General features: G+C 32.4%; 1 protein-coding gene and 1 long non-coding RNA gene across 4 annotated transcripts in view; one reads left to right on the top strand and one right to left on the bottom strand.

Moving 5' to 3' along the window:
• Window positions 1-225: 225 nt before the first annotated feature.
• Window positions 226-26,267, bottom strand: LOC143229209 (uncharacterized). The gene is made up of 4 exons (XR_013015738.1): window positions 25,446-26,267; window positions 11,832-11,931; window positions 7,382-7,687; window positions 226-402 (listed from the first exon to the last, which is right to left on the bottom strand). It is a non-coding gene; the product is annotated as an uncharacterized LOC143229209 (long non-coding RNA).
• Window positions 19,101-27,825, top strand: part of LOC143229207 (uncharacterized) — a 120,659-nt gene continuing 111,934 nt past the window's right edge. For 2 of the 3 annotated variants that reach the window (XM_076461201.1, XM_076461200.1), the window contains exon 1: window positions 19,105-19,696. In XM_076461201.1, the coding sequence (XP_076317316.1) occupies window positions 19,622-19,696 (75 nt within the window). In that variant the 5' untranslated portion in view covers window positions 19,105-19,621. Of the gene's footprint in view, window positions 19,697-27,825 lie in introns of all 3 variants that reach the window. The other variant, XR_013015737.1, reaches the window with a different exon arrangement.

Genomic DNA, 27,825 nt, shown 5'->3' with positions numbered 1-27,825 from the left:
CCGATGTGGCTTTGCTATAAGAAAACACACACACACACACATTTATATATTACTGCAGTTGTTGTGTAGTTTAAATATCTTAACTAATAAGTAAAAGGAATTATTTTACTTATTACATTCAAACATACAAGTCATTCAAACTCTAGTGATTCAAGTAAAAAATTAAGCTAAGAATCTTGAGAGAAATTAATCGATTCTTTGGTCCCAGCTGCTGCTAGCAATGGATTCTTCGTTAGTTCAAATAGTTGACGTCACAAACTGCAACATAACTTACCTCGTTAACTCCTCCTGAAGTGGCCCGTGGAGACGCCAGTGACGTTAGTTAGTCGCTTATGACGTCAGGGTCGTATGCGTTTTCAACCATTTTAAGCTTGAAAGTTCAACGCACAGAGTCGAATTGTCCTAATAATTTATAATATGAAAGAATTCCGTGAAAATCCAACAAAAATAAACAAAAATTACACGAAAAAGAAGTGAGGTGCACTGAATACTGAGAAGTGAAAATCGCGCTCTTGGAGGAAGAAAAATTGTTTTAGATATTACTTCTTACTGTAATCAATTTAACAAAGAAACTGCCTTATAACCTGCCTGTTCAGATGTTAAACTAAGTAATTCTCATTGTTTCTTTAAGCAATACTCAAACATAAGCAACTATGGAAAGTTTTTAAAACACAATATAATGATCGTAATACCAAATATATTTTTCGGTGCAAAAAATATAAATAACGAAAATAAAAGATTGCAGAGCTGTTTGACTCTTTCAGACAGAGAGAGAAAAAAAAACACTTAAGAAATCTGAATTTCTGAATATTCATATTGTCGTAAAAGAAGAACAAAGATAGATGTTTTCAAATATAGATTATTATTGTTGATAATTTTGTACATTTTGCAGCTTTCCGTGTACGTCATAAGGAGATTCTTTTTGTGGATGTGTGAATGTATCGTTTTATATGTCTAAAAGTAACGGAAGATATTAACATTTTTCGATAATTACAAAAGAAATACACTGCATGGCCAGGTGGGTTAAGACGTTCGACTCGTAATCTGAGGGTTGCGGGTTCGAATTCCCGTTACACCAAACATGTTCGCTCTTTTAGCCGTGGGGGCGTTATGATATGACGGTCAATCTCAATATTCGTTGGTAAAAGAGTAGCCCAAGAGTTGGCGGTGGTGGTGATGACTAGTTGCCTTCCCTTTAGTCTTACACTGCTAAATTAGGGACGGCTAGCGCAGATAGCCCTGGTGTAGCTTTGTGCGAAATTCAAAAACAAACAAAATGTATATTGCAAGGTTACTGTTGTTGAATTTTTAGCACATTTCCTTCATCTTTGGAAATCGATCCCCAAATTTTATCAATTTAAGTTTGTAAACTTACCGCTTGATAGATGTATTACACAATGAGCTCTTTATTGATAGTTTATAAGAGGTCGTGAAAATGTCTTTCAGTTTTGAAGATAAAATTTAATGAGGCTCAAATAGAACGTAAAAATTTCTGTTGAGTATTATATTAAAATGTTCAGTAACTGAAAACAATGCTGTTTATAGCATTCAACAAATAACATATTTCGTAAGAATGATAAAGCTTAAATACTGAAATAACAGATTTATTTTTACTTTATTCACCAGTAGAGAAGAAATGTTTTGTTTGTTTTTCAAAATTAAACACAAAGCTACACAATGGAGTGTATGTGCTCTGTCAACTACGGGTATTGAAACCCCTGTTTCTAACGTTGTACGTCCGCAGGCATACCATTATGCCACTGTGGTGTTGGTAAAATTAGGCTCAATGTTATATCACCTATGACAAATGGAAACCCATGTGTACATTGACGATGGATGGGCAAGGTCCGCCCCCCCCAATATCCCTTTGTTCTTGCATATACTTGTCCACTTATTTATTTCATTTCAAAACTTTCATTTTCATTGCTTTTCTTCTAGTATGTTACAAACTGTAAAACATGGTCTTTATAACTATATTACATATTCAAATATAAATGTGGCTTTCAGAAGATGACAAAACACTTAATGGACCAGTCACGGCTTGATAATTAACATCCTGAGCCGAGGCCTAAAAAAAAAGAAACAAACAACAATAAAAGACAATCTGTTCACAAATATTTAAATTTATCATGGAACAACAATCATGAATCCTAGAAACTGACTCCTGTGATTTCTCATGATCAGCGAAATAACACAAGGATGTAAGTGGTAATCCCTGATAAGTGCTGAAAATGTATTACAAAGTCATGGGCAATATACTCACACACATGAGGGACATACACACAACTGAAACAATAAAAAATATTTTTAAAAGTATTTCAAAAACTCTTTATAACTGTTAGTTTAAAGCAATTAAATAAAAATTTAACATATAAAGTTATAAATAACAGTTTTATATCTTTTTAGATATTCTTCAATTTCTAAAAATAAGGAAAAAAACTTTAACAAAATCTACTTAATGTAAAACTTCCTGCGTTTTAAGACCTTAAAGCTTTATATATGTTTCAAACTCCCTCATTTTGTACAATGATGTTACATGTAATGTATATTAAATTTATTAATAAAACAATTTTCATAAAATAATATCTTATTTTTTCACATGAATGCCATCATTGAAATATCTAGGAAAATAAGGTTCTTGTAAAGTGAAATAATTTCCATAATTTACTTACAAATGCGTTTTTAACTAATAATGAGCTATTATTAGCATTTTTGACATAAGATTTAAGTAGGTTTATTCTTAAACGTACGTTTTCTGTTTCTCCAATATGTATGTGCTTAGAACAGATATCGAATAACTCATGATTAAAATTATGTGAATTACAATGACTTCTAGAATTTATAAGAAAGTATTTTCCACCCAGTATGGTTTATAATATAATTAGTGTCTGTAATATAATCTTTCCCAGAAACATTTGATTCCTTGTATATATATAAATTACTTCTAAAGAGCCACATCTTATAATATATTTAATATCTTTAATATAACCTTTCCCGCAGGTATTTGATTTCTTGCACTTATAAATTGTCCCTTTAGAGCATGGTATTCAGGGTCATAAGTACGCATTATTCGATCAGACAAACACAGTCTAAGAGTTCCATTGGTGCTCTTGAGTAAACTGCCTTCCCCCTAGTCTATTAGATGACCTTTGTACAGTTTTATCCGAAAACTCTGAATTTAAAGCAAACTAATGCCCAGGAGATAAAGTTCCTTTATTTAAGAAGCTTAATTAAATATGTGTCATTGACCTTTTTACACACAATAAAAGATTATTTTAATATAAATGACTATTACCAGTTGTTGTTTTTCTACATAGAAATGCCCACTAAAACCATTGATTCGAATAAACCACGAATCTTTTATTAAACATCATATGCAATGATTCACAATCACTTTAGTTTCACTCAATGAATCACTTAATGCCAATAAACGGTATATCCTAATCATCATACATACTAGTGAAATGTTTATATTCCACTGTTCCCTTTGATATTTGTGTGTCTAGATAAATCTCAGCCTCTAGACTAGAAAATCTAATGTAGTCGAACAAATACGTTGACATTTAAATTCACATTGTTTGTTTAATACGTAAAGCTTTTCTTGTGCACAATAGTGACATTTCTTATTGTCTCTAGGGACAGATATCAGAAGTAAAATTTACACAGTCACTGTCGTAGAGATAAAAATAATGTACGATGCTCCAGTGCATATGTTGTCTCGAAATGTATAACTTCCAAATTGCACTTAATACAGAAATCGATAGAATTTCCTGTATAAATTTATCAAATTTATTCATTAAACTTGTACAGATGTCTCTAGTGCTCGGCTGATGTCCACTTATAATGCTTGCTTGCTTCTTTGATTTCAAACCGCACTATCTACCTTGTGCCTACTGCGGATGTCGAAACCCGTACATCATCGTTATGAGCCCAAAGGTACCGAAGAGTCCCTTAGGAAGTGGAGGAACACATATGTAGTGTTTAATATGAACTTTAAAACTAGGATAAATTTTCATATTTTATTTTAGTATTACTCGTGAAAGTACAGACAGCTTTAACAAACAACATACTGTTGATTTACTTAACTCACAATGGTAAAAACCTACATATATCAGATCTGTTGTTTAAATAATGATGCATTAAGTATGGTTTTAGGATCCAAAATGAACAACCGTAGCGTACATTTCTGTTGTTGTTGTATAGTTTGCGCCATAACTTCCTAAAAGCGTCACCTGCGTTTTCCTAACCTGCAACGTCTTGTGCTCTTAATTTTTACTTTGTTTAGAGCTAAGTACAAAGCTACACCCGATTTCTATCAGTGTAAGTCCACAAACATAGCTCTGTGCTGCTGGGGAGCAAACAGCTTGGAACCTCTGCTTTAAAATAATGTATGTGTATATTTTCCATAAACAAAAGTTATGGTTTGTTTCTTATTAAGCACAAAGTTTCACAATGAGCTATCTATGATGAGATCACCGCATGTATCGAAACCCAATTTCTATTGTTGTAAGCCCTGAGACTTGCCGCTGAGCTGATCGGAACAGGACTTTTGAAAGTGTCGAAACTTGTTTTAGATATAACTTTGTTATTTTTTTTGCAATAGTGGACCTTAATTTAATTTTGGATTACTTTACATGGTATTTTGTGTTTTACCTACCCTTATGACCGGCAAATTTACTCAAAGCTAACAATGATAATTCCTAACATTGCATATGTTATAATATTGAAGTACCTGGCATGTCTGATGAATGTAAACTAATCAAAATGTGGAGTTTGTTGATAAATGCAATGTTGGGCTATATATTCCTTTAATTCCTACTGTGAGTATCGAAACCCAATTTTTAACGCTTACTTACAGCTGAGCATCCCGGGGAGGATATGGAATATTAGAAACTCAAAAATAAAGTTACAGCTCTCTACAGTAAATAATATTTTTGAAAATAACTATCTACAAACTATTTTTTATTTTCATACTTTTTGGATACTTAAAATATTATCTGCTCTGTGACTTTTATTCCAATTATTTTTTATTTTGTTTGTATTTGGTAATTTTGTTGTGCTTCTAAAACTCTATTATATTTCAGATATAAGATACAACTGTTGCCAGATGGAAAATACATACCATTGCTTTATTTTTTCTCTAACGAACAAAGTTACAAAACACTTACATGAGTTCCTAAGAAGTCATGCTTAAATTTTATATTTCTCTTTGATGTTAAATTACTCTACAATGCTCAGTTGAGTTATATGTTATGACGTCGCATTACTTCTTACGTCAAAGTGATGCAATGCCTGTAGGCTACTTAGAAAAACACATACTACAGAATAATATGATGTGCGTGTGTGTGTTTTCTTATAGCAAAGCCACATCGGGTTATCTGCTGAGTTCATCCGTCGATTTACCGCTGTACCAGCGAGGGACGGGATAACATGATCGCTAAAGATGCTTCCAAGAAGCTCCTCCATTAATGTTTATACAAATTCTTAATATTATTTGCATATTACGAGACAATGATAATGCTATCACAATACCATTCTATGAAAACACGGTAGCATGCTGCTGTTATGTGAATATGTGTAGATATTTTTATTTGCAGTTTCATTTAAGTTACATTATGTTAATGTTGATTAAAGCTAATAGTTACTTTATAAAGAAGCTTTATCTTACACAATATTTCTCAATATTATTTAAGGCACTTAACGTACAAGACATTATAAAAGGTTAAAAGCAGTCAAATATTTATAAGGTTGACTTTACAATACAGACTTAAAATATTTCTGTAATTACATAAAAAAAAAAACTTGGTACCACGTTTCTTAATTCGCCTGAAGAATTCTCTTGAAAGCAACAGTGTAGTAAGCTGATCAGGTATTTTGCTTTGGTACAAAATAATCTCTCACATTTGACGCAAGCCGAATATTTGAATTGAGTAATTTATTCGTTAATGTATTAGAGATTAAATTGTGGATGCTAGAAGTATGACACATTGGAATATCATTTCGTTTGTTTTTGAAATATGAGGTTTAAGTGATTTTTCTTGAAATATTTTTGTTTATTTGTTTTTTGAATTTCGCACAAAGCTACTCGAGGGCTATCCGTGCTAGCCGTTCCTAATTTAGCAGTGTAAGACTAGAGGGAAGGCAGCTAGTCATCACCACCCACCGCCAACTCTTGGGCTACTCTTTTACCAACGAATAGTGGGATTGACCGTCACATTATAACGCCCCCACGGTTGAAAAAGGACGAGCATGTTTGGTACGACAGGGATGCGAGCCCGCGACCCTCAGATTACGAGTCGCACGCCTTAATACGCTTGGCCATGCCGGGCCTTTGTTTGTTGTTAAGCGCAAAGCTACATAATCTATGCCCCACTATGGATATTGAAGCCCGATTTTTTGTGTTATAAACTCTCAGACTTACCTATAAAATACTGGGGAACTCCTGCGGTACCTAAAAATGTGATATTCTAAGGAAATATTCTTTTTATTTTCTAATTAGTCAGTTTTTAAAAGTTATTTCTTGTTGATCTTGAAACTGCGACACATTTGCATGTAGTCACTGTGATGTTATTAGTAATTACAAATTCGTTGTTTTGAGTACAATATTTTCAGAGATTAATATTCTGTCGTTGTTAGTAGACACATTTACTAGTTGTCTCTCTTACTCCAAATATTATTTGATCTAAGCATAAATATTCAGATTGCTCTAAGTGTGGCTCTGATAATTGCTAGCATTTACCATTAACAATTACAACAGAAATATATTTTTATTCAATCATGTTAATATATACATTTTCAAAACGTTCCTGTATTTTCTTAGTTTTAGTTAAGCGATCTCGTGAAAAGGATGTAGTCAGCTCAACTCTTCAGTAATACCTGCCTATGGCGTTACACAAGACAGGGATCTGTAAATGTGCCATGATTAAATACATGCTTAGTGTATTCTATTTTGGAATAAAATTTAAAAGTAAGCACAAAGCTAAACAATGATTTATTTGTGCTGTATCCACACTGAGTGTCGAAACCTGGTTTCTATCAATGTAAGTCTGTGTGTATGTGTGCATATTTTCCAAAAACTAGAGTTATTGGTTGTTTCTTATCAACCACAAAACTGCACTGATTTATTCAAGCCTGTTCCCTTGGCTGTGGTTTCGATACTATATAGACTTTTGATACTATATATACTATATATATCAAGTTTTATGTAATGTAAATGTACTACATTTTGTTAAGACGTTCTACTAGCAGTATGAGGGTCGCGGATTCAAATCCTCATCACCTGACAAGTTTGCCCTTTCAGCCATAGAAGCATTACTATTCGTTAGTAAAGAGTAGCCCAAATTAAAAAAACAACAACAACAAACAAATTCCATCTGCTTACCTTAGGAAGTTGCAGCACATTATTTAGGGTCGTGGTTGATGTTCATGCAGATGACATCGAAGGAATGATGTCAAGACCATCTTAGCATCGGCCACAGCATCCGAACTTTAAGCTTTTTTTACAATGGTTTATTTCTAAGCTTTCTTCCAATAAAGATGCAATGTATCGCTGGACGTTCAATGGCCTAGAGGTCACTTTCTGCTGCTAGTAGCTAAATCATACTACTTATGGTAATGAGGCTATCAGGTTAGCTCCTTTGATTGGAAAAATTTGGTACTAGAGCCACCAAAGGGCAAAGCGTTGCTTCTGAAAGAATATAAACACAATCAGCATTTTCTCTTATACTTTATTGTGAGTTATACAAAAGGCTTAACATAAAGGTAAAAGAATAACTTCGATTGTTAAGGTTTAGAAATTAAAGTTTTACTAAAAGACAAACTTTAGACACCTACTCAGGTCCCTGTTCTGAGTAGAAGTGATAAAGTTGACCATTATTTTCACTTATATTTGGTGTATGAAAGCAATAAGATCAACAATGGCCCATATGTATTATAAAGGTTCAAAAGGTTAGTCTTCGGCATTGGGTAATGATTAGTGAATATTCACTTCTAACTATGTTCTGGTCTTTCCTCAAAATCGTTAATGTATAGTCGAATGTAAAGGTTTCAAACATTAAAAGTGATGTTGAAAGCATGTCCATCAGAGATCATGAACACAACATGTGTAAGAACTTCCCAGACAATAACATTCTAAGTCCTGAAGCTATCACTCTATAGCTTGTTTCTTTGTATGTTTCATCTTAATTAAGCACAAAGCTACATAACTGATTATCTGTGATGTGTCAAACACGGGTATCGAAACACGATTTTTAGTGGTATAACCCTAAGACAGAGCACTGAGCTAACTATGGGGCTTACCAAGTAGCTCGAAATCGAAGAAGAGCAAATTCCTGTTTGATACACAATCATTCTAACTTCCGAGATGTATCTTTTACTTTCAACTGTAATAACTAGTTTGTCAACGTGATTATTGTGATGTGTCTGAATGTATTAGTCTTACTCTGACTTTTTGTAAATAGTTAGGAATGGTTCGATACTTTTATCCTCCTAATCTTACATCACAGAATGGTATTCGGTGCAGTCATTATCATCTAGAGCTACGCTCACTTTTTGCTTCCTTGTCAAATCCGTTGGACTCGTCACTAGCGTTAGTCTCTACTTTTGATGTTCTCAACATTCCTGTCAGTACAACTATCACATGAAACAGAAGAAAATTTCTGTGATTGGATAAAACAACACATCAGACTAATTTATTACACGATCTACAAGACGTTTATTATTTCCCAAGTCAGAGCCTATTGTTAATATGAAATATACCAGGAAGGAGATCGCGATACTTAGTATTTGCATATCACGAGGGAACGTCGTTGTTTTTATTGACTGATTGTATATCTAAAGTCAAACTGAAGTTTTACATATAACAAATAGTTCTTACAAATCTGTAAAATACGAAAATAAAATATCCACAAAATTAGCTTATTAGTTCACTCTCATAATAATGCAAAAATTTTGTCTTACCATAAATTCGTACAAATGTCTCTGGGTGTATAAAAGTAACACTATGTTTTCCTTGTCGTAACCTTTTTTACGGCTGTTTCTAAATACTACTACAAATATTGTTTAAAAGAACTATTATACTATTAGATATGTAACAAGTAAAATCTTAAAGAAAATCTTGTATTTTCAGTATTTTTTTCGATATTCAGGTTCATAACAATTTAATAATTTAAAATATTCCATTCAATGTTGCAGAAAATAATTTGTTGTTGTGAATATTACAACGTTCATTTCTTGCTTTATGCTATGTAGAAGTCGAGTTAAGGTTGTTGTTCTAAAAGATTAAAATTTCTTCGTGTGTTTATGATAAATATCATTTATCTGAAAGGTTAGTTTAGGAAATGTTCTTCTCGTTACGGTTTAGGCTGCTTGGCCGACAGGTTACAGCTTGTTCTGCTTATGAGAAACGTCGTTTATTTGAAAGGTCAGTTTATGATTTTCTCTTTTTTATTATAGAAAAAGCAATTTGTGTAATGGTTTAGAATACAAAATCTATATCACATATTCATCGTCTGTTTTGTTGATTAGACTGGTGGTAAAAGTTTGTAGTTGAGTTTTTTTTTTGTTTGTTATTTGCTCTTGTTACTTTTGTAGTTGCTCTCTTACCAATGAGCTTCACAAAATGTAAAAGTTGATCGGCGAAAATTCTAAAACAGTGCTTTTATAAACCTGCCACTTTAATGTTTTGCTGATCATGTTCACTCACAACAAACACTTCGAAAATAAAGTATAAAAAGTTATCGTTAATAATATCTGAATTCATTATGATGCAATGTGTGATTTTTAGTTCTTTGTGTGTGTGTGTTTTTTGTATCAAAGCCACATCGGGCTATCTGCTGAGTTCACCGTGGTTTAGTTCTTTATATTAGAGCTATAAAATGTCTACAGCTAACTTATGGTGTTTTGGTCAATAGATTTCTTGGTCCCGCTGTCTTAAAGCGGAGAAAGGTTTTAAAGTAGTGCTAAAACTTGTGAAAACTCACAAAAAAGGACACATATCAAGAAGTCCTATAATTGAAAACATATAAGCAGAAAAATAATTCTTCAGTGTGTTCAGAGCGTTTAAGGGTGAAATTTCGACCACCAACCTCCTTTCATAGCAGTAATAAAAGTTTAGTAACGTGTAGTAATTCCCATCTTCATAGTACTAAAATATACTTGTAAGATAGCTATAGAAAAGAAAAAGGTACAAACCAATGAAACAGCTATAAAAATGTCACATATAGAGAGAAAACGTCTCACTTTCAACATCACCACCTTGCTGTTGAGAGTGGAGATATTTAAGAGTTTCGAACTTTTCTAGACTTTCTTCTAATAGACATCCAGTCAGTGTGATCAAAGTTTAACCCCGTAATTATTTCACTTAAAAATATGGTAAAATCCAGATAGCAAAAGTTTTTTTTCGGTATTAAACATATTGTGATTAAAAAGCACAATATATTAGCTGTAATCCTCCCATCTCATTGGTCACATATTTTAGAATTAATTTCTACATTTTTTTTCAGCAAAACATTTCACCCTCCTTTATTAATTTCCTGAAAGTAATACGTTAATTAAGTATATTAAAGACTATTCAAAGCCATTTCTTTTGTGTGCCACAATAGTCTTTCAAGAAAGATTTTCTCACATCTCTGAACATTTATTTTAATAACAATGACAAAATTGAAATAACTTAGAAGAAATTACGTGTTTCTTGGTTGAAAATAGTTCAGTCATGTTCTTTTGGTTTCATGTGGGCTAACAAAAATTTTGAATGTGTTTACATAATGATTAACATGTTCATTGTTAAGGGCTTCTGATGAGGAGAAACTTTAACTAAAAAAACTTAAACTAAAATATTTTAAGTAACATACATATTAGTGAAGACTAATTAAAATGGAAAACTGAGCAGAAATACTAAGAATAGTGCATTAAAGAGTAAAAACTTAAAATGATTAGGTTTTTCTTAATCGCTAGTTAGATTTGTTTGTTTGTTTTTAATTTCGCCCAAAGCTATACGAGGGCTATCTGAATTAGCCATCCCTAATTTAGTAGCGACAGACTAGAGGGAAGGCAAATGATCAATACCATCAATCGCCAGTTTTTGGGCTACTCTTTGACCAATGAGAATTGGGATTGACGGCCTCACAGCTGAAAGGGAGAGCGTGTTCTGTGGCGAGAATTGAACTCAGATTGCGAGGCAAATGCCCTAACCACCAGGACAGCTAGTTACGTGCTCTCATTGCTAACGACATTTTCGGCCACAGTTCCAATAATACTTTAAATTATCAGCATTGAACAAATTGAAAAAAATATTACTATAAAACTATAATGATTATTTCTCAATAAAGAATAGATATTTCCGTAAAGAAGCATTTACCCGTTATTCAAGTATCTTTATTTTATTCATGGCAAAATATTGTTATTGTTGAGTGTAACTCAAAACTCACATTGGACTACCTGCACCCTGTCTATACTCACAATAATTAGCGCCTTTTTTTTTCAAGTAGCTTTCATTTTGACTTTCTGCAAGAAAATGTGAAGTGTTAGAACAGTACTCCTGTTTCTTGTCTTTTCCAGTGTTCTAGTCTATTAGCCCTTTATCACCCTTTAGGTTTCTTTGCTGCACTAATTTTTGTCTCCATCGGGATTTGATCCTCGAACCCATTTTTTAAATTAGTGGATAGGAACCCTTATCCAGTACGCCAGATTTATCCAGAAATTTAGAGGATTTTTAATCTACTAATGTTGTTTAGTTCTGAAAATCACCATTATCCTTTGACCACATTCAGACTATGATTTTCTCGATATTATTCTCCGCTTCACGTGTTTGAAGAAGTCAAAAGTTAACAAACCTGCAACACTTCGAGCTCCAACTTCTCTACCTCAAACAACCAGGCTTCAAATTTGTCGGCCTGAAATGCTCTCATCATCTCGAGATATATAAAGAACGCTCTGAAAATATTATAGACAAAAATACTTGTAATGAATCAATGAAATAAAAACGCTCCAAAATAAAGAAAAATAAACTTGTTTTTAAATACGTTAGGTGTCAGCATATTCTTAAGTTCTCACACGAGACGTAGGAACTAAATGTGGGCAAATTACTATTAAAAAAAGAACACGAATAATTTGAACGTTTTTGGAAAGTACATCCTAAAAAGAGAGAGTTTGTTTTGGAATTTCGCACAAAGCTACTCGAGGGCTATCTGTGCTAGCCGTCCTTAACTTAGCAGTGTAAGACTAGAGGGAAGGCAGCTAGTCATCACCACCCATCGCCAACTCTTGGGCTACTCTTTTATTAACGAATAGTGGGATTGACCGTCACATTATAACGGCTGGGAGGGCGAGCACGTTTGGTGCGACGCGGATGCGAACCCGCGACCCTCAGATTACGAGTCGCACGCCTCAACGCGCTTGGCCATGCCAGGCCGAAAAGATAGAGAGTAGTATTATCTTTCAAAATATTGATCGGCTTTTTTTTTATTTTGCTTAATATTGAGATTTATAGACGATATCTTAAGATATTATTTCGGTCTTATAGAGATTCTAGAATAATTATAAGCATAATATATCATGCAAGTCTAATTTTTGAGGATCTATTTAACAATAAATGTGGAAGGTATTTATTTTAATACGACTCAATTATTTAATGTTAACTAGAAGTATTCCCAAGGAATCTGTCGTCATTCGATTTAATACTAAAGCATTAAACATTATATTAAAACAGGAACAATAGAATGATGAGATTATCAAAATTTTTCTTAACTGTTTCCTCAAAACCGAAAAATATCATGAATAACTAGTTGTTTTTTTATCAATACACAAGCAATCTTTATCCCATGTATACATCTTTTGTGGCTGTTTTTAAGAGTGATGTTTTTTTGGTAATCGTTGATGTGAATGTCACATTAACAGCTTGAGTTGAAAACGTGGTCTTATTAACGCAAATAACAAAGTTTTATATGTACGTTACTGGAAACGTAATAGTATCCCATTCTTTACACTTCCTGAAGTATCCTTGATTGTTGTACGAAGGTTATTGTTGCAGAAACTTAAAGTACTAACTCAACATTGTATGAAAATAAGTCAAAAATCTAAATGAGTGTTATTTCCAAATATTTTCAAGATAAATCTTTTGAAACTCCTCTGCCTTTCCTTCGAAAAGGATAAATGGAGATTTTGACTAATAAAGCAGAGAATAACATTTCGACCTTTTTAGGTCATCCTCAGATCGAAACGTTGTTCTCTGCATTATTGGTAAAAGTGTTAATACCCATATCAGCCGTCCTGAGATGTATTTTTACTTCAAGTGGGTTTCTCGCCATCATGAATAAAAGGAGATTATATATATATATATTAACACTATACTTCTCTAATATATATATATATATTAACACTATATATATTTCATTATTGCTATATTTTTCTGAAATTAAAAAGTAAAGTTGTCAGCGTATATGACAGAAGCGTTCACAAAACCAAAAGAGAAAGACCACTGACGTTTCACTAGAATAATACTTGATATTCCACATTCACGTATTTTGTTTGCGAATACTTAATTATGTGAATGTTTAAACGATAACGTACAAAACGGTTAAACTTGCACAAGGTTTAAAGGAGCAAATATATAATTCCTTGCTAACAACAGGCTAGAATACGTTCCTGTTTCAAATCATTAAATGTCTTATTATGCCACCAGATGGCGATAGAAATAGCAGAATTTATGAGTTTTTAGCAATATTTTTCTTTTGATATTACATAACCTTCACCTCATGTCACAAGTTAACTTCGGGTTGAATAAACGTTATTCCTTTTGTTTTCACTTTCTGTTTTGTCGTATACTTTAAAAGAGCAATTTTGATATAATAACAATACATGAGTAACATTTATACGCAAATAAGAATTATTTCATGAATGTTAGAGATACTTCTAAGTTGTGGAAACAACAAATACATTCAGTTATTAAAGATGCTGCGATATTATAGTTGAATAGAAAACAACTGTTTGATTCATATTCATAGGGTTTTTATCCTTCGTTTAACTGTACACACATAAAAAGATGTTATCTGGTCAATATTTTTTGTAAGACCAAAAGTAGCACAGGGTCAATAGAGCCAAAAATATCTAAATATTTATTCGTACAGTAACTAAAACTAAAGTATTTCTAAGTAAATTATAGGAAAATAAAAAATTAAATAAGCTTTAATTCTAATTTTACACATTTGATACACGCCGCTTCTCTGTGAAATTCTATGAATCGTACGTAAGTACAACAAGCAAAAGTAAAATTTAACCTTTTTATAAAATTCACCTTTGAACGTAAACGATCAACTTACGCAGATGATAAGTTGAGAATATTATAATCAAAGCAACAAATGTGAATTGCTGTAAGAAGAATCTATTGATATTAGGAAAGTTAATTGTGTATAGAATTGAGACAAGTAATCTTTCGACAGCAAAACAATATAGTCATAGCTGGTGGCATATCTGTGCTGATAGAGATAGTTCCTGCTCTGATTCGTCCATTAAACATTTATATAATGGAAATCATTTTAATGTTTAGTCTTAGAAACTAGCCCTAATCAAAATTTCAAATTCAAATCCATATTTACATTATGTGTAACTTTATATGTGGATGGGGGTGATATAGAACCCTATCATGAATCATTGTTTACTAGAGCTGTAGAAATACTTAATGAAGAACCTCTTCAGAAACTGGGAAAATATAAGAGCTTAATGTAAAAAAGTTCAATATAAATCACTTACTGAAAGAATAAAAGCAAATATGTATTTTTGTCTAACTTATTCATGAGATTAATATTTAACTATGCGTTTCTGTTGTTCTTGAAGAACGCTTATTTGTTACTGTTCCTAATTGCTATTAAATGCTTAATTTCTCATTGGTCCAAGGTAAATTTTGTAATAATCACTATTTTACATTATACTAGCTGGGGTACCAGTACCCTGGACGGAAGTTATGTAAATTTATGATTAATGAAATGTTATTTTAAGACATGAGAAGTTGTTTCCTTTATATATAATTAATAAAACTCCAAATCCCATAAAAACAGCAAAACGTGCCAAATTTGGTGAAGATCCATCAACAGGGGCGAAGTAGTGGTATAAACCATAGAAAAACACTAGTAGAAACCGCGAAATGCAAAACTAAAAATTTGTATATATTTCCCCATGAATCTAATGAACATCCATACCAATTTTGGTAAAGATCCATCTACAGCCTGCGACGTATTTACATGGATATGCAACAGACAGTAGTATTATATTTATATAAATGGCGCCAGTGCATTAGATCTACGTGTGATGTATTCAAGACATCATATCTGCACCCTGAGAACGGGGAAAATAAAGTTCTCAGTGACAGAAAACGGAGTTGGAACACGAAAATCATTATCCCTATTGCAAATCTACATGCACACAGGATAAAAATTTCGCGAAATTGTGGATTGCATATCGCGTAATAAAAACGTTTTTTCCAGTATCATTCAAGCAAGAGTTCCATTATAATATGATTTTCCTACGAGTATTTAATAAGTTTGATATTTTCTTTCCTTAACAAATTTATGACAAATATTTACTCTCCAATAGCTTAATGATAAGTCTGAAGGCTTAAAACGTAGCAAAAACTGATTTCAATACTGGCAGTGGGCACAGTTCCGATAGTCTATTTTTATTGTTTTGCTTAACTACAAAAAATTAGTTTCAAACTTTTAATATTATAAACTGTAGTGACATCTAAATATCTGTTTTTCAAGGAAATTTGGAATTCACCAAAAGTTGCAGTAATTTCCAAACATTTTCAATGATTACAAGAATGTTTCAATTTAACAGTTATCAGAAAATTTCATCATCGTGATTATAAGAATATCTGAGTAAGGCCGTTTAGTTTCCTAAATTAAATAATTTATTTGTAATTTCAAACTGTTCCTCGTGAGACAACGGTAAGTTTACGGACTTACCACGCTAAAATAAGGCATTCGATTCACTGTGATGTACACAGCAGATAACCCAAGATGGCTTTACACTACATCAAATAAACCTTGAAACTATTCTTCTGATGGTTCAACGGTGACTCAGAGCTTAAAACACAAAAATTGTGTTTAGATACCTACGGGGGGTCACTGTAGAGTACAGATAGTCAGTTAACTTTATGCTCAATACCAGACAAACACAAAATTTTAAATTAAAAATACAATTAACATAATTTTCTACGAGTTTCGAGTGCTATATTACAGTAAATCACGAAAAAATACACCAGTACGAGAATCCTTTCTAAGTCTTATCAGAATGTGTGAGGTTTTTTTTTTACGATATCTAATATAGGTTTTTATTTTTGCTTTTTCTAAACTATAGATTTTACATTAAAGAATATATTTAAGCGCTTTTAACACGGTTTTTAAAGCATAGTTAGCTGAAAACACATATTTACTGATATTAGTTCAACTTAATTTTAAATTAAATTTCAAAAAGTGCAAGTCTAAGTCATATCAGTGGTGATTTATCCGACGAAAGTTTATTTCTCTAAAAATCAATTATCGGTAGTTTTTATAAGATATTATGTTTTACTTATTAAGCTGCTTTATTCATAATCAATTAAAAACATTTATGTTCTAATAAATATTCTTTAAACGTTAGAAATGTTTGTGTGGAAGCATAAAACACATTCAGTTATTAAAGATGCTGCAATATTACAGTTGAGAAGCAAAAAGTGTTTGATTCATACGCGTAAATATTTATTAATAGCAGCTAATAGTTTTATCCTTTTCTTAATTGTAAACAGGTAAAAAAGATGTATTCGATTAACTTTCTTTCTAAGATCCTCGGCCCAACATGATCAGGTGGTTGAGGCACTAGAGTCGCAATTCGCGGGTTCGAGTCCCCGTCAAACCAAATATGCTCGCTCTTTCAACAGTGGGGTCTTTATAATGTGACGGTCAGTTCCACTATTTATTAGTAAAAGACTGCCCCAACAATTGGCGGTGGGTGGTGTTGAGTAGCTACCTTCCCTCTAGTCTTACACTGCTAAATTAGGAACGGCAAGCGCAGCTAGTTCTCGTGTAGCTTTGCGCGAAATTCAAAATAAATCAATCTAAGATGCTAGAAAAGTATAGCATCAATATAGTCAGATATAATTAAATATTCCTTGCATAGTGGAAATATAAAAAGGCATTAAAGATGTTTTTAATTTTAATAATGATAATAATGCCTTTCCCCCTAGCGGCATAGGGGTATTTCTCGGGACTAACATTGCTGGAAACCAGGTTTCGATACCCATGGTGGGCAGTGAACAGATAGTTGTTGTGTAGTTTTATTCTTAGTTAGAAACTAAGTAATAATAATAACAATACTTTGAATAATATGAATCATAGTACTATATATATATTTGTTTTAAGAAAATTAAAAATTACTAAATGTTGTAGCAGTTACCAGAAATTTGATTCAATAACTTTTACTGTTATAGTTATCAGAAACTCTGAGAAATTAGTTTTTTTTACATTAGATGACTTATTTGTACACTTAGCAAGTGTAAAAATAACCTGCTAATGTAGTATATGTTAAAGGTCTCAACATATCGTATTAGGTAGAATAACTATGAAAGGATAAGGAAATAAAAGTGTCTTGCATATTGACAAGCTCTAAATGAGAGAGTTGGATATTTCTACTCTTCTATGTTTGAGTTTTGGTTTGCATTAAAAGTTTAAAAGTGTGCTCTGTATTTTCAAACTGAACTTTCGGTAACTCAGTGGCGATTCTGAGATCTTTCCTGAAGCATACATTTCTAATTCCATTAAGACTATTTTTAATAATTTCATTTATTTATTTTACTGAATTTTTCAGGAGGTCGGATTTCAGAATCTAGAATTAAAGCTTTCGTCTTATTAAACTTGTGTTAATTGCACGAGAATTGGTGACTGTATCATAGAACGAGATTTGAGTCTTTTTTTTATCTACTTGCCATTTGAATGAGTCAGTAAATTAAGTTTGATGAAATTTCTTGTGTTGTGGTCACGTGTAATGTGTATGCATGATTTCTATACTATCATATTATATTTTGATCCTTAAATACAATATATTCTCGGCCAAATAGATTTTTTCGTTTAGGGCTGATAATAATTGAATTCTTAAATAACATGATCAAAACTGTAGCAATGAAAGAGATACTTAAAAATGTACATTTTTTATTACATTTTTTATTTCTTTCAAAACTACTGGACTATCCATGCTTTAATTATTCATACATCGGTTTAAATATTGAGATATAAAAGGTATGAGACCTGTTGTCCCTAAACTTGCTTGGCCCATTTAACATGTTTGCACGTTATATATAAAAAAAGAAAGTCAATTCCGTTATTAAATTCAAAAGACTAGACAAATTCCTTGTGGAAGCAGGCGTTCAAAATTAGAGATAGTTACACTTAACTCATAAGGGTTTATGCCGTTGCCGTTTAACTTAAGTGGCACGCAGTGCTTTGTTTATTTAATTTTCAATTTCAGTTAAATCATAAAAGTATGATGCTTAAATAAGTTTTAAATTTTATTAGGATTTTGTAGTTCCTTTAATTATTTTTCAACATTTTCTTAAAGATTTGGAAAATCAGATGTACGCGTATATCATATGCACGTGTTATGAAGGTCAACCATCAGGTCAAGAAGTAAATTCAAGAGAAACCTACAGCACAAAAAAGCTGAAATCTTATGGCAGAAGAATCTTAAAACGCGGATCCTATTTAGAAGCTGGAGTAAATCGCCTTTTAGGTTTATTCTCTATTCATATGTTTGACATGGATAAGAAGTACAGCTCACTTGAGCATTCTATTACTAGCTCTGTTTGGGAAAGACCTATTATTGTATGGAAAATATTCTATATAGATAGATAGATATACGTCAGTAATATATCTTCCAACCCTAGTTATGGAATGTTCAACGCCAATGCTTATTATTGTGATTTAAATATCATAATATAACCGTACTTTTATGACTTTTAATTTAATGTTGTTTTTTGGTGAGGGATAGTTTTTTTATTGTAAACTGTGAAGGTGATAAGGATGTGACGCCTGCTTATCCTCTGAGTGAGCATGGCGGCAAACCATAGAGACGTTGATAACTTTTTTTACTTAACTGTAAAGTTAAGCTCACCATGAATAGAAAGAAAATCAGAACTGTCTTATTGTTTTTGTTTTGACAGTTTACTTAAAAACGTAAATATGTGTATTTCAACAGATTATGATAACTATTTACTTGGTCTGCTATTCTGAAGATTTGTTGCTCTGTGCGCGTGTTGCAGTCTTTGATGAGACAGTGAACTTGCAGAGAGAACCTTACAACCTGGCACGTGCTCTCGCGCTTTCTGAAGCATGCGTCCTGCGGCAAAAACGACGGCCTGCAAATCTAGCTCGAGTTCCCGGGTTTAGGTCGCTTGATGTCGTTGTTCATGTAGACCAGCCCGGCTTCAAGATGTGTCAGTAATCACCACACTGACAGGCCATCTTATCGGTTTTGGATGTCTGTTAGGCCTAGTTTTACTATTATTATAAATCCTGTGAAACTTTAACCTATACGAAACAAAGAAAAAAAAATAAAACCGAAAAGTTTCATTCAATAAAAGAATCCATCAGATCTCATCATGATTCCTTACGTTACCTGCGTTTGTACTAAGACGACTCGGAATCCTCAAAAGTGGCTTACAAGAACCACCTTAGTAAGTTGAATCTATGTATTTGTCTATTTATCTAAATATTCTTTTGTAATTTTACTGTAAACGCAAATTTATTACGAAATAATTTAGATAACAGCTCGTAGTTTCAAAAAAAAGGATAAATTTAAAACTAAAAAAATATAGTATTTATGAATAAAACCTCGCTTAAGAATATCACATAAGGTTAAATTGCTTCTTTTAATATAAAATATTTTCAAAATGTTTAAGTTTTGTGGAGGATCAATGAATAACATTCCCGTTTTTGGAGCCGTTTTATGAACAGGACACATAAAGTGACGTAAAGGAAAGGAAGTGCTCAACGTTACGCTTAACACACTCTGTATAGACTCCTTACAAACTGCGATCGGTAAAATGATCATTAGTGCTTTATTTCCGTGGTATTTACTTTCATGCACTAACTCTGTTCCCATGTTTCTCTTATCCATGTTTCGAGTCGTCTTCGCCGAAGCTGAAATATCCCAATAAAATATTGAACGCTGTGTTCAAATAACTCTAACTGAACATTTGGTAATTTGTACATTCTACTACACAGAAAACAACTTAAGTTTTGTATTAAACGTCAAATATCTTACATTTTTTATTGTAGTTTTGCTATTTCGTTTTTAAGTTGTGAAGTTGCACAATGGGCTACTGTGCTGTGTCCACTACGTTTATTGAGTCCTGATTTGTAAGTTAGTTTTTTTTCACTTCGGCTACTGTAACACGCGAAAACAGAAACAAATATTCCTTGTACGCAATATGCAAACCTCACCGGTAATCTGGGAAGTATTGGAAAGTAGCCTAACCTCCAGAAAATTTTATGCAGATAAGGTACAATATTTCAGTTTGTGTCAGCTAGATAGGTTAATTATAATTAGAACTAAAGCATTACATGGTTAAATTTAATTTTGAGTAGATGAGCTTACAACATTATATCAAACCAGTAATCGCAGTTAAGACTCTGTAAGGTAATATGTTATTAAAAACATCTTATGTTTTTTAACTCCCAAAATTTTCTCAATCATTTCTTGTTTGGATATTTTAGTATTCATCCAAAACCTAAGATATGCAATGGAATTACATTTCATTTCAAAATTTAAAAGTTTGAATACTACTTGTACCTTAACCCTAGAATTACCGATGTGGTTTTGACACATTTAGACACCATTTTGCTAATGAGTCTATGACTTTGTTGGTTACGGAATTCCTAATAACATGGAAAATGATTGAATTCGCCCAGTTCTTCACTTCAAGTAATGTAACACGCAATAAAGTATTCTGTACGATCCAGTATGTGGACCCCACTTGTAATGAAAAATATAAAACAGATTGGTAGTTCGAGAGCTAATGAAATACGTATCGAGCAGTTATTTAGTTTTATTCGTTGTGGTTTGGAATAAGACAGGTAAACGCCTTCTGAAATTATAAGCTTACCACATCTCACTACGATCTATGTCTACCACCAGCTTTGTTTTGGACCCAGATAATCGTGTTTATCAAGGCAGACAACTATGGAAGTGTTTCAGTTATACACATTTGGCAATATGGTTGTGATGGGTGTTTTTTCTACGCAGTTACACATGGTTTTAGTCACAATTCATAAATATCGTATTGACTTTCTGTTTATTTATTATTTATTATCCCGTAGCTTTATTTTATTTCTGTTCGGTTGTAACATTTACCTTGATTGCAGAATGGTTTAAAACAAATTTCTTGAGAATTGTACTCAAATTACGAATGTCACTTCTTCTCCAAAATGAAAATAATATTATGAAGAAAAGTAAGCAAACTATGTAAGCTAAAACTACAAAATTAAATTAATGAAATCAGCTTTATACAACCAGTTAACAAGAAATACACGATGTCATAAATTATTACGTAAGAAAAGTTAAACATGGGAACATGAAGAAAATGAGTTAGAAAAGCAAATATTATAGAACTGATCATCTTCGACCGATGAAAATGAATTGTGCCAGAGGAAAACCACGTCTTAATACTTTAAACTGTGATCATCTGTCATCTAATCAATTAGGTAAGTATTACACCGTTATAATACCTACAAAATTACAAGCATTCATACTATTCCCAGCAGTAGTGTGATAGCTACATTCATGTCTCCAAGAACAGAATGTCACATGACAAATGTGTATGGTTCAAAGCTTTGGCTTATGAAGATATTGCATATAATAGATTATCATATATTTTCTGTTTGAGTAGCATTTGTTTAATTTGAAACTGAAAAAGGTAAGTGAAACTAGTATTGTTGATGATAGAAGCAGTCGAGAGTGAAAGTCCAATTCCATAAAAGGAATTTAAAGAGATTACTCAGGGATCTTTATTTGATAAAAGATAATCCGTTAAAAATCTTGATAATGATTTGGCTGTCAGTGTAGGTGCGAATTTTGCTTCTAAAAGGGTTAGGTACATATTGAGTGGCCCAATTAGATGGGTAGATGCTTGAAAATACAATGCTGAAAAAGACATTATGCACCAACTGATAGAAAGAACATAGATGGAGAAGGATGTTTGATACAGGAACATCAAATATGAAACTGTCAGGCAACAACCAATGGTAGTTTTCATTTGAAGAGACACGAACTGTATAACAGTCAACTTAGTAAATCTAGATTGAAGCACATTGTTGGACTGCCTCTCAGCCAGTAATGTTTGAGAGCTACAGAAAGTGATGACACCCTAAATGTAAACACCTACACACAGATTCTTATTAATACAAGAATTTTTGGGCATGGAATCATCTTCCAGTAAAACAGTGATCCCAAGCATACAACAAATGTTTCAAAATGGTACATAGAAATAAAAAAGGCTGACGAAATACTTATAACCATAGTTTTGCCTGAAGAATATTATTTTGCCAATAAGAATATTATTAAGGCTATAAGGAGCTCATATGGTAACTGAGAAGGCCAAATATTAACCAAGCAACTTGGCTGAACAGTGGAGGGCAATACCGGCCAGTTGAAACATAGATTTCCAACCAAACATTGATAAGCGTATGGTAGAATAAAGTCAAAGTTTACTGCTTAAAACAAATGAAAATATGAAAACATTGTACAACTTTTAATTCTGCTTTTGTGTTATCTGTAGCAGTGTATTGCACTAATGATAATTTATCCTCAATTATTGTTTGTGACTCCTCTTCCATGCATATCACCTGTGTATACAATAATTATTTTCATATTTGAGCATGTGAGTTAGAAAAGTTTATATAAAGACCTTTATTGAAAATGTTCATAAGAAGTGTTTTAAAGAAATAAATTTGTTTGATAAATAGTTTACACCATTTATGAAAGCTCACCCTCATTAAATATCATTAACTACGCCTTTCCATAAATAATTGCCAAACTTAAAACACTAATACAAGTAGAATATAAGGTGGAAATGTTTCGAGTTGGAATCCGATGTGAGGAAGTGAAAAACTTAGTGCCCAGTATGTGGTTAACTAATCTGTGGTATTCACACCCACTTATGTCCAACGCATTTATCTAGATAATTTAGTGTTTTTCCTTAGCTTCTAATATTAAGCATTCTAGCAATCCTTTGATACCGGTTTAAGTTTGTTGTAAAATATTATGAATTTTTCTTTTTATTATCTTAATAGAAAGCTGCACTTCTTTCACCAAATTTAATTGAATTTCAAAATTTTAAATAATTAACTCCAACTTAAATCATGATATACTTTTCAACTATATGAAGTTAATACCACTAAAGTTTTAATTCTCATTAAAATAGGTTTAAAACAACAGAGTAGTTAAAAACTTCTTCTGTCTTCAGACTTTAATATATCTATTTCAAGCCCGATATTGTTAAAAAATACATTGCGTTTATTTTAGAGCTGAGTTAATATATATGTATATAAACATACAGTGGAACTATCTCAGTATAACAGTATTCTAATATATTCTTTTATACGGACAAAGACAAGTAATGAGCAGTTAAAAAGCAAGAAGAATGACAAGCAGAATAGATAGTAACCTCATTGTAGTTGATGTTCAATAACCAAGACTTTTCTGCTGTGTGCATAGTTTAAAATGCTTTTTTATAATTCATATATGTCTTTCTAAAATATCTATGCATATATTGAGCAGAAAGGAGCATTTGGTAGCGCCCATAGATTACAAATACTCTGTATTGTATACTTTTTGAAACATTTAAGAAATAAATTATTATTAGTGTAAGCAGTCTACGAGAAACTATGTTGTCATAAGGTAATTAAAGAAATATTCGTTTTGAAAGTCCATAGTTAAATGTGGTATCTCAAAACTGGAATGTATTAGGTTTCAATCGTTAATCTTAACCTACGAGTTTCCTATATAATAACTCGTATTATTCTTTCTTTTATTTCTATTGCGCAGTAACGATTTAATTGTTTTTATTGGAGATTGTTGGCTTAACTTATTACTTAAGATTAAAATTTTTTATCTAATTAAAGATACTTTTAGAAAATTATTATACAAGAGATTTATGGAAAATATGTTGGTCAAATAAAAGAAATGCCTAAGATACGCAAAAAATTAATTTTAAACTACCTGAAAATGTGTTTTCTTCTGTGACATCAAATATTAAACAAATAGGTTGTTTACGTTACAGGAGAAGGTTATGAAGTAAACATTAAACAAAATAATTGTTTATTGACAGGAAAGGGTTGAGAATTGAATGTCAAACAAAGTTGTTGTTAAAGAAAATTGAGAAAGTTGTGAATTAAATGATGAATGAATTTATTGGTTTTTTTCATAGAACATATTTATTTATGAATTGAATATTAAACTTAATCCTTTTTCATGTTTCAGCATCCATATTGTAGTCGATATTTAATATCTAAGAATTTTGTGGTGAATATTTATGGTTTTGTAAATGTGCACATTTGACAAATATGAATTCATAAAAAGCTTTTAGTTTATATCGTTGTAAAGCGCAAAGCTACACACAATACGTCTCTGCCCAACACGAACATCGAAACTCGACTTTTGCCTTGTAAAAGAGGAATAATAAATACAGAGATAAATTGCTGGACTTGTGGTATTACGAAATTGAGGCTTACAAAATCACTTTACATTACGTTCAGTTAACTCACACAGTGAGAATAAAATATTCTGGGTTCGAATCGTATCACCGAACTTATTCGTCTTTTCAGCCGCAAGGGTGTTAAATTGTGATGTTCAATCCCACTATTTGATTAGAGTAGCTCAAGAGTTGATGGGGAGTAGTGTTAACTACCTATTTTCTCTTTACTTTATCACTTCTAAAAGAGAGACATCTAGTTTACATGACCGTTGAGAGGCTTGGCAGGAAATTCACAAACAAAACAAAAACCATAGCGAGTGTGTCTCAGTGTAAATGATGACCGTTTGGACATGGCCCTGATGGGGGTTTTGTATCCATATCAGTGAACATTTGTGAAAGCAATACCCTCTTGTATGTTGCATTCAACATTTAACAGTTACCCAAAGAATAAAGTTATTAATAGCCATAAATAAGGGAGGAAGAGGTCAAGATTGTACGTGACCGTTCTATGTCCACCGAAACGACTTAAATATCAAAAATTAGAAAGAGGTCACTCAACGATCTAAAACCCTGGTGCTGAGCATGTGTATATTTGTAACACCTAAAATTCGATAAAGATCACACAATACATAAAAGCAAGAATAACAAACGAAAACTTTACACATTTTACTAAAAAGTTAATAATATAAATAATCTACCATTTTTAGAAATGAATATGACTATTTCTCACCTAACTTTCAGGTTCAAAGTTTCATCAGTGTCACACTGCTATTGAGGCCCAGCATGGCCAAGCGTGTTAAGGCGTTCGACTCGTAATCTGAGGGTTGCGGGTTCGAATCCCAGTCGCACCAAAACATGCTTGCCCTTTCAGCCGTGGGGGTGTTATAATGTGACGGTCAATCCCACTATTCGTTGGTAAAAGAGTAGCCCAAGAGTTGGCGGTGGGTGGTGATGACTAGCTGCCTCCCCTCTAGTCTTACACTGCTAAATTAGGGACAGCTAGTGCAGATAGTCCTCGAGTAGCTTTGCGCGAAATTGAAAAAAACAAAAACAAACAAACAAACACACTACTGCTAAAATATTTCCCTATGTTATTATTAAAGAACTTGAAAATACGATCTAGCTTATTTTCCACGCTTAGAATGATTGAGGATATACAAGTAAAAACGTATGAATATCTCTAAAAGTGTTGTCGTTATAATCAATTATGGTAAATTTTGAAAAAAAAAACATAATAATACATAACTCTCAAATTTATTTTCGTGGTAAAATGCTTATTGTTTTGTAAATTTCCTCATTTCTTAAACATGTATTTGTGAAAAGAGGTTACTTTATGTCATTGTTAAGTATAAACTATTAAGTATAAAGCTACATAAAAGGCAATGTGTCTTTGCCCACCAGGGGTATCGAAACTCGATGTTATCGTTGTAAGACCTAAGATTTACCACAGAAGGGTGAAAAGATTAAAAGCTTTGTGCGAAAATTTTGATAACAAAAAAGCAAAGTTTTATTAACTAATTTTTCACAAAAAATGTTTTATTGAAACTTAAATTGTATTGTTTGTTTGCAGTTAAACACAAACATACACAATGGGTTTTCTGTGCCATGTTCACCATGAACGTCGAAACATGGATTTCAGCGTTAGAAGTCAACAGAAATATCGCTGGGCCATTTGGAAAGATTCGAATGTTATTATTCAGTATGCTTCGTAATAAAATATATATCGAATAATTAAGGCAAAAAACTGAAAAATTCGAATTTGTTTATTAGAGATTATTTAGTACGATACCTACTGGTGTTTAATCGCATCATCTAAATTTTACCCGTATAAATTGTATAAAACGTAAACGAAAGGTGTAAAAACAGCCTAAGATAACATCAAAGTACACCATATGCAGTAAAAATGACAAAGTTTTCTGAATGGTGACTTGGACATGCCTCCACACCTCCAGTATATCATTTTCCTCTAACTATATCATCCTTTTTATATATTTCTGACTACGCTTCAGTAGTTTACGCATTTTCTTAGTTTTGGCCTTTAATTTCAAAAATGATATATTAGCTAGAAAATCCAACAAAAGTCATTACTTTATGTTTCTAAACATACTGCCAAATAAATAATCATAACTTTATTCAAGTAAGCAAGACATGAAAATTGATAGTATTTTACAAGATAAACATTAAACACAGGTAAACTGCTTAATTTGATAATGTTATATATGATTAATTTTAGTTGAAATAAAATAAGAATACTTACGTTAATGATAGTTAACTTTTCTTTAAGTTAAAAACAAACAATATCGGTTGTAATGGCCCAGCATGGCCAGGTTGTTAAGGCACTCGACTCGTAATCTAAGGATCGTGGTTTCGAATCCCCGTCGTACCAAACATGTCCACCTTTTCAGCAGTAGAGGAGTAATAATATGACGGTCAATCTCACTATTTTTAGTAAAAGAGTAGCCCAAGAGTTGGCGGTGGATGACGATGAGTATCTGCCTTCCCTCTGGTCTTACACTGCTAAATTAGGGACAGCTAGCGCAGATAGTCCTTGAGTAGCTTTGCGCAAAATTAAAAAAAACACGAATAAGTTTATTAACTTATTTTCCCGTCACAGGTTGTTTTTATAACTTATTCAAGAGCTTCGCGAGAATTAACAATGTGTCCGTACTGAAACAATAAAAACAATGGTTTAAGTAAATCTATATTAAGTGCTACTGTTTTTGTAACGATTTCTTAAGTCTAGTTGAAAATTTACGTCTTAAAATTTTCACTTTGACTAAATCCCCATGTCTACTCTGACGTACTAGTAGTCGTAATAGCTGGATAGATAACGCTTCTAGAAATTTGGATTAAGACATTACCGCAAACTGAAGCAGCTTTATCATTATCGAAGGACAGGGAACCTAATGATCTGTCTTGACAATGGTAGCATACTCCACGCTTCGAATGATTCATGCAAACCATTCTACGTTCGATCGGCTTTGCTGTTGACGGTTGAAAGATCTTTCCTGCATTGTGACCGTCAGAGATGATGTAGGAATGTGAAAATACAGCTGTGGTATCGACTGTGACTAGCAAACTGTTCCCCTTTCTACCTCTGGTGAAGAAAA

The sequence above is a fragment of the Tachypleus tridentatus genome, chromosome 10, assembly GCF_004210375.1.
Source record: "Tachypleus tridentatus isolate NWPU-2018 chromosome 10, ASM421037v1, whole genome shotgun sequence".
Classification (NCBI taxonomy): Eukaryota; Metazoa; Arthropoda; class Merostomata; order Xiphosura; family Limulidae; genus Tachypleus; species Tachypleus tridentatus.
The sequence above is the reverse complement of the archived record's forward strand: the minus strand, read 5'-3'. Positions and strand labels throughout refer to the sequence as shown.